This window comes from Cynoglossus semilaevis, chromosome 11 (genome assembly GCF_000523025.1).
Source record: "Cynoglossus semilaevis isolate Cse_v1.0 chromosome 11, Cse_v1.0, whole genome shotgun sequence".
Taxonomy (NCBI): domain Eukaryota; kingdom Metazoa; phylum Chordata; class Actinopteri; order Pleuronectiformes; family Cynoglossidae; genus Cynoglossus; species Cynoglossus semilaevis.
Window position 1 is genome coordinate 19,908,736 of NC_024317.1, and position 7,118 is coordinate 19,915,853.

The 7,118-nt window shown below is 45.8% G+C and overlaps 2 protein-coding genes across 2 annotated transcripts in view; one reads left to right on the forward strand and one right to left on the reverse strand.

Annotated features, from left to right (window-relative positions):
* The window catches only part of LOC103386795 (dihydropyridine-sensitive L-type skeletal muscle calcium channel subunit alpha-1-like), a 25,823-nt gene extending 23,369 nt beyond the window's left edge, over nt 1-2,454 (forward strand). The window contains 6 exon segments of the mRNA XM_017036750.2: nt 1-21; nt 241-342; nt 440-570; nt 674-799; nt 881-1,025; nt 1,919-2,454. The exon segment at nt 1-21 is cut by the window's left edge and continues 32 nt beyond it. Of these exon segments, the coding sequence (XP_016892239.1) occupies nt 1-21; nt 241-342; nt 440-570; nt 674-799; nt 881-994 (494 nt within the window). The 3' untranslated portion in view covers nt 995-1,025; nt 1,919-2,454.
* A 363-nt stretch (nt 2,455-2,817) lies between these two features.
* Nucleotides 2,818-5,520, reverse strand: optc (opticin). Its single transcript, XM_025060077.1, has 4 exons — nt 5,130-5,520; nt 4,374-4,970; nt 3,619-3,714; nt 2,818-3,055 (listed from the first exon to the last, which is right to left on the reverse strand). The coding sequence occupies exons 1-4, from the start codon at nt 5,346-5,348 to the stop codon at nt 2,879-2,881; spliced, it is 1,089 nt and encodes a 362-aa protein (XP_024915845.1). The 5' UTR covers nt 5,349-5,520; the 3' UTR covers nt 2,818-2,878.
* Nucleotides 5,521-7,118: the final 1,598 nt, after the last annotated feature.

Genomic DNA, 7,118 nt, shown 5'->3' on the forward strand with positions numbered 1-7,118 from the left:
CTCTGAAAATAAAGACTGAAGGTTGGTCTGATGTTCAGGAGGTTGTTCATCTGAGCCCCTCTGGCCAACAGTGGTAGTGCGGCTGGGTTTCTTTGTTTTAAAACAGCAGTCATGGTACAGTACTACAATACAGTGTGACTGTTGTATTGTCTTATTTCATGATGTTTTCTTTAAGTACTACAATACAGTGTGACTGTTGTACTGACTTAATTCCATGATGTTTTCTCTGATGTTCTTCAGGGAACTTTGAGAAAGCTAACGAGGAGCTGAGAGCCATAATTAAGAAGATCTGGAAGAGGACCAGCATGAAACTCCTGGACCAAGTGATCCCACCCATCGGAGGTGGTCTTCCAATGATGTGTTAAATGTGACATTGATATTTTGACTTTTTATATTTTTATTATTCTAAATTGAAATTTTGTTGTGTGTGTCATTCCAGATGACGAGGTCACTGTGGGAAAGTTTTATGCCACATTCCTGATTCAGGACTATTTCCGAAAATTAAAGAAAAGACAGGAGGAATATTATGGCTACAGACCCACCAAGAAGAGCGCCACACATGAAATACAGGTGGGCAGCTGCACAGTCCTGCTGCAGAGGGATTCAAATGCACAAAGAAAGAGCTGTAGTTCCACAGGTTCCCGACGCTCGCTGTCTTATCTCCGTTCTTCAGGCAGGGCTGAGGAACATTGAGGAAGAGGCAGCACCAGAGCTCCACAGAGCCATCTCTGGAGACCTGATGACAGACGAGGACGTGGAGCGAGGGACTGATGAGAACAACGAGGAGGTCATCTTTAGGGTAAAAGAGTTTTGACTCTTTGACATATTCGTCCCAGTCCGCGGTCCACGGTCCTGACTTTACCCGTGTGTTACATCGCAGAGACAGGGCAGTCTCTTTGGAAACCCCGCGGACCCGTTCTTCGAGGGCGAGAACCGGGCCACGAGTCAACGTCCTCTACGGATGGCAGAAGGGCATCCGAACCACGGTCTATAACTGTGTCCCCTCAGAGAAGACAGTCACAAGCGTGAGTGTGTCCACGGTCTCAGTACTCACTGTATCTGTATTTGGACTTATTTGACACGAAAGTGTCAGATGTGACCTCTGCTTTTAACCCATAACCAAGGTCGGGGGGGCTTAAGCTTAAGCGCCCGGGGTGCAGTGTGTGGGGACGGTGCCCTCAGTGGTAACTTGGCAGCTGGTGGACTCGAACCTGAAAACCTTCCAGACCCAAGTCCACTTCCTTAACCATCAAGCCACCACTGCCCCATATAAAACATATGACATAGACATAATGCTGGTTGTGTTACATGTCATTAAGCGACGTAATGGTCAGGTAGAAATTTGGAAGCTAATGCTAACCACTTATTTATTGCTAACTATTAAGCGAAATATATTATGATACATAAAACAACTATTTAATTAATGCAGTGTGTTTCAGGCTAACCACGTTTTAAACACTGACCATGTGTATGATGCTAACCTTTATACCATTACTTTAGTGCAGTGGTTGTCTATGTCTATAATGTTTTCACGCCACCCCCAGCCCCCCGACCCACACCACCACGAATTGAAATACTATCGAGAACCTGATAACACGTATATTTTTATCTGTACAAACCACTGTATGAGTTGCTGCCACCTAGTGGACTGGAGGCTTGTTATCATTTAAGCATTACAGCAGTGGTACATTTATGTCCAGCGTGCTATATTCCTATTGGAAGCCCCTCACGACCCCCTGGCACCTCACCGTGCGCCGCCCAGGGGACCCGCCCCACTATTTGAGAAGTACTGCTTTAGTGTGTGTAGGTTGTCTGATTAGAAACAGCATATATTAGTTTATATTGTGTTTAAACATTCTATTGAAAAAACAAACCAAAAAAAAGTATTTTGTTTTTATCCTTTTTTTTTTTTTTTCAGATTACTGAAACTGTGAGCAGTGAATCCAGCAGCGCAGGAAACAGACAACTGTAACGATGTGGAGGATCAGGGAAGTCATTTCAGTACTCCTTCACCAGTGCTGGAGGACCAGAATCGGGTTCAAGACAGGGGTTAAAAAAAAAACTGACCGGGAAAACCAAGACGAGAAACAACAACAGATTCTTAAATCTTTACAGCGCTGCAAAGCAGAGCGACATTAGCAGCACAGATGTAGGGGAAGTAGGCGGGGGCTTCTGTCAAGTCTGTCTGACTTGGTGTGTGATTAAAATTCACCAAAAATTTCACTTTGGTCTTCACTGACATCGCCAGTCCAAAAAGTCGAAAAAGTTCAAAACCAGTGTTGACTGACCTTGTGGAGACACGTTGCATGTTTGACATTAGAAAAACGCCCATGGACTCCCGGTGGAATATAATGATCTTTTAATTCAGTCAAAATTTACTGACTCCGTTTAGAACATGTTTACGCTGATAAACCAAAATGAAATAAATAAACGGACACAAAGGTATTCGTCAAATGCTCTCAGTCTGTCGCTCTTTTTTTGGATTTTAAAGCCATCTGCTGCCACCTAGTGGACAAAATTGATAAAATTGAACAGGGGGGCCTGGTCAGGGGGGCCTGGTCAGGAGCAGATAGATGGAGCGTTCGTGTGAGCTAAGATAAATGACATGTAAAAGTCATGCATAAAGGCTAAAATGCTACGCCATCTCTGGGGGAAACGTGGGTATTCCATGGAAAATGCAGAAGTATAATGATAATATACATAAATTATATAATTTGTAAAAGTTTGGCGGGCCGGATTAAAAAGCTGAACGGGCCGCATCCGGCCCCCGGGCCTTAGTTTGCCCATGCCTGTTGTAGTCAATCGCCTTCGACCAATTCCAGCTTTAATGCAATTTAAAGTGTTGTCCAAGACCGTAGCCTAGCCTAGCAGTGTCTGGTCACTGTTTCCAGTGACTCCCCACAGGCAGACGTGGCAGACACACAAACATCTGGACAAACAGGTCCACGTTCAGAGGGTTTCCGTCCAGGCGGACGTCCTCCAGGTTCCTGCGGAGAAAGTGTCTGTCGCCATGGTCGCAGAACGTGTCTTCCTGCACAGACTGGATGTTGTTGTCCTGAGAGGAGAGGCGAGATTAGTTTTTATTAACAAAATATCCAAATATACTTTTTTTATATTTTATAATAAACAAATATTTTATTGTTATTGTGTCTAAAAGAGACAAACACATAGATGTTGAAGATGTTTTGCCAAACAGTTTAAACAAATACATTTATCTACTAACTCTTCATCTTTTAGGGTCATGACACACAGGAAGCTGGACATCGAACCACTGACCTTCTGGCTGTCCGGCATGAGCCCTGCTTCTTCAACCATGTGACCCACAGATGCAATTTTTTTGCCTGCAAAAATACTGGAAATTTTCTGTCCATGTAGACCAGTGGTTCCCAAAGTAAGGGTCGGGTCCCCTCCTTGGGGGTCCTCGTGATCTGTGAGTTCTTTTTCCTTTTTTTTTTTTTTGATAAATTATAGTTTTGAAGCAATAGCTGTGAACATGTCAACTTGGGTGGGGGGGTCACAGTACTACCCCCCTCCTTCAAAAGGGGGCACTGCAGACATTTGGGAACCACAGGTGTAGATGGAACCCGTGAATGTACGTGTGTGTGTGTACAGTGGTACCTGCAGATGTAGCACTCTGAGGCTCAGTGGCAGAGGTGTGGGAATATAATCCAGGTTGTTTCCGGACAGATACAGAAACTCCAGCCGCTGCATGTCCTGCAGGAGGAAAACCTTGATTTAAAAAATAGACATTTCTGTCCCCAAGGGCGGGCGTGACAAAGAATATTTAAGAACCCCCTGGTCGGTACATCTCTGGAGTACTAGGGCCGTCACCCACCAAGCAGAACCAATACCACCGTTCTCCCGGTCGTTTACCTTGAACTAGTGATGTTCGATACCACCAATTTCCTTTCCGATCCAATACCGAGTAAAATTCGGGCTGATATCGCCGATACCGATATCGATACTGATATTTTATCATTTGTCTTTTAAATAAAAAAAAAAAGTGTATTTCAAATCATAGCTTCTTTAAGAATCCAAGGCAGAGTTTCAAACTCTGAAAACATGTTATTTGTAAAACAAAACAAACAACCAAAAAATAACCTGAGGAGCCATTTGGGACCCGAAAGAGTCGGATTTTTTCAGTGAACCGAGCCAAAAGAACCGGTTCTCTAAAAAAAAAGAGCCGAAATTCCCATCAATAGTGACTGAGTGAGAGCACGTAGTAGAGCCACCTGTGCTTACGCACGACGCACACAGCCAGGCAGAAGAAGAAGTAGTCCCGCCAACCGAGCGTCACTTAGACAACATCTCAATCATTTGGATACTTTTCACCGTGTTTCTGTTTAGGATACACCTCATCTCAGAATGCGTACCGCCTGCGGGTCTTTGCCGGCCAGCAGCAGCTGCAGCAGCTGCGTCTGGGAGCTGAACACGTCCCGGTCCATCTCTGAGATCTGGTTCCCAGTCAGGTCGACGGACCGGAGTTTCTCTGTTGGAACAGAAGAAGAAGAAGAAGACGACGTGAGGTACAGCCGACGTGTACATCTGCGACGTCTTGAGTCGTCACGAGACTCACCGAGGTTTAGGAAGTCCGTGTTCTTCACGTGTCGGATTCTGTTGAAACGGGCGTAGAAATAGCTGGTGTCTTTGGGCAGGGGTGGGATCTGGTCCAGAGCCATGTCGTCACAGTACACACTCCCACGCAGACAAACACACAGTATACAGGTGGGCATGCCTGCACAGAGTACACACTGAAGTACATCTACGAGTACTGTACATGCAGTAAAATGTGACGTTTTTCTGATTTTAACCTGAATTTGTACCTCGACCTTTGACCTACCCAGGCCTGTTTCTGGTCCAAAGAGTCCAGATCCTTTAAAGTCCAGGGTCACAGGAGCTGACCCGAGGTTGGCAGCTGTGGACGGTGCGACTGATGGGGGCGTGGTTGGTGCCGCGACCCCCAGCTTCATCTCTTTCTCTTCCTGATGGACACCATAGAGAGAGAGAGAGAGAGAGAGAGACAAAGATGGGTGAGTTTAAACGCAAAGGGACTGAAGATGGAGGATCAGCCTGAAGGACCGGATTGACACAGGTGAACTGAGACCACCGGTGACATTTTTATTCTCTACCTCTGAATCCAAGTCGTCATAATCGTAATCCACTCCAAATACGTTGGGGTCCAGGTTCTCCCACTCTACGTCTGTGTTCGTGTTGTAGTTCTCCACGTCTCTCCAGTCTTCTTCTGGACTCGCCACTGGAAGGGCTGCGGCGTGTGGAGAGAAGCTGAACAGGACCAGGACTAGGAGCAGGACCTGGACCTGGACTTGAACCATCATCTGAGACCACATGTTCCTCAGGTCTGTGGACGTCAAGGTTTCATACAACACTTAGTCTGGTTCTGGGTTTCCGACTTCGTCACCAACAAGGACACACACACACACACATACACACACACACACAGTACAACTCCATACAGAAGAGCTGTAGGTCGAACCAACGAATCGGTGTAGGGCACATGCAGTAACAAGATCGGCCACCGTGTGGCAGTGTTTCAACCAGTCATGTGGGTTTTTTTTTTTTATCTTTTCCTTTAACCACACCAGGGCCTAAACCTGTTGGTGTAAAAAAAAACCTGTCTCCATCACTGAGGAAGAGGAGGAGTTTCGTTGGACGTTTGGTCAAATTCCACAGGAATTCTGTCTGGGAATGTGACAGGAGGATGTCAGAGCTGGGAACAAAGCAGAGATTTTCACCTGGATGTCAATGTTTTGTTAGTTTGTCAAAAATGAGGCAGTTGTCCTGAGAATGTGTCAACAGGTCCATGGTAAGTGAGTTTCATTTGTCCCACAGGGGGAAGTGAAATTTCACAGATCTGTACGGAGACAACGTGGACGCACGGCGGAATCTGGACATTCAGAGGTTATTAATGAAATAATCAGCAGAAGGAAAATATGTCACTGGCCTGAGATCAGATTTGAGACTTGACCTAAGAGCAGACCAGAGACAAAACCTGAGACTTGATCTGAGATCAAACCTGAGACTTGATCTGAGATCAGACCTGAGACTTGATCTGAAATCTGACCTGAGACCAGACGCGAGGATTAATCTGAGACCAAACCTGAGACTTGACCTAAGACCAGACCTGACAACCTGGGACTGAACTCAGTCAAACGAATGCATTAAACCGAACATAAGAACAGTACTAACAACGTTGAAGTGAGCTGTAACCGATCGACACCATCGTCGTCACAGAAAACACAGTCGAAGCTCCGTACAGACATGTACATCCCATAATAACAACTTAGAGAACTTACCAGTGACTCGGTACCTGGTGGTTGTTCTGATCTGACTCTAGGTCTTCAGGGTTCTGTCGGGACCCTGGGTGTTGTTCACTCAGGTCGGAGTGACTCTAAGACCGAGCCCCTCTCAAGTGAGGGTGACGCAACAAATCAGGTTGGGGTGGGGGTTGTGCAGTTTGTCTAAGTCAGTGTGTGATCAGCTGTCCCCAGAGTCCCCCCAAACACACACACACACACACACACACACACAAACAAAAAGATGATGAAGATGGTTTGCGTTATTAGTTAGTAAACGCGTGTGTGTGTGTGTGAAGAAAGAAGAAGGTCACTGGTTTGAATCCTCTTTGAATGAGCAGCGTGTCACTTCAGATCCAATCACGATGTTGACGTGGTCGACCGCAGGTGGAGGGAACAATCCCGGAGCTGACTCTACTTCTGGAAGCACATGCTCTGTTTGTCTTCTTTGTGAAGTTTCAGAAAAAAAAATTGTAACATTCCAGAAGCACATATTGCATTTGAAGACTCTTATTAATTCCTCCACTTCACTTCTATTTGTGTCTTCACTTTCATGACCTCCAGAATCCTGCGTTGACCGAAAACCCAATTTCATATCTCTAAAAGTCAGACAATGAAGAACGGGTCCACGCGTCACGGTCCACCTGGGATACGGGCCTTTGGGTTTATTTTTACCACAAGGAGAAGAAGGGGCGTGTACAGGAAATGAATGCGACACACGCACTCTTTTCAATAGCAGTGGTCAGTGATGACACAGAAGGTCCTGGTATAAAAGAAAGCGTAGTCCGAAGGAAACGTTCAGCA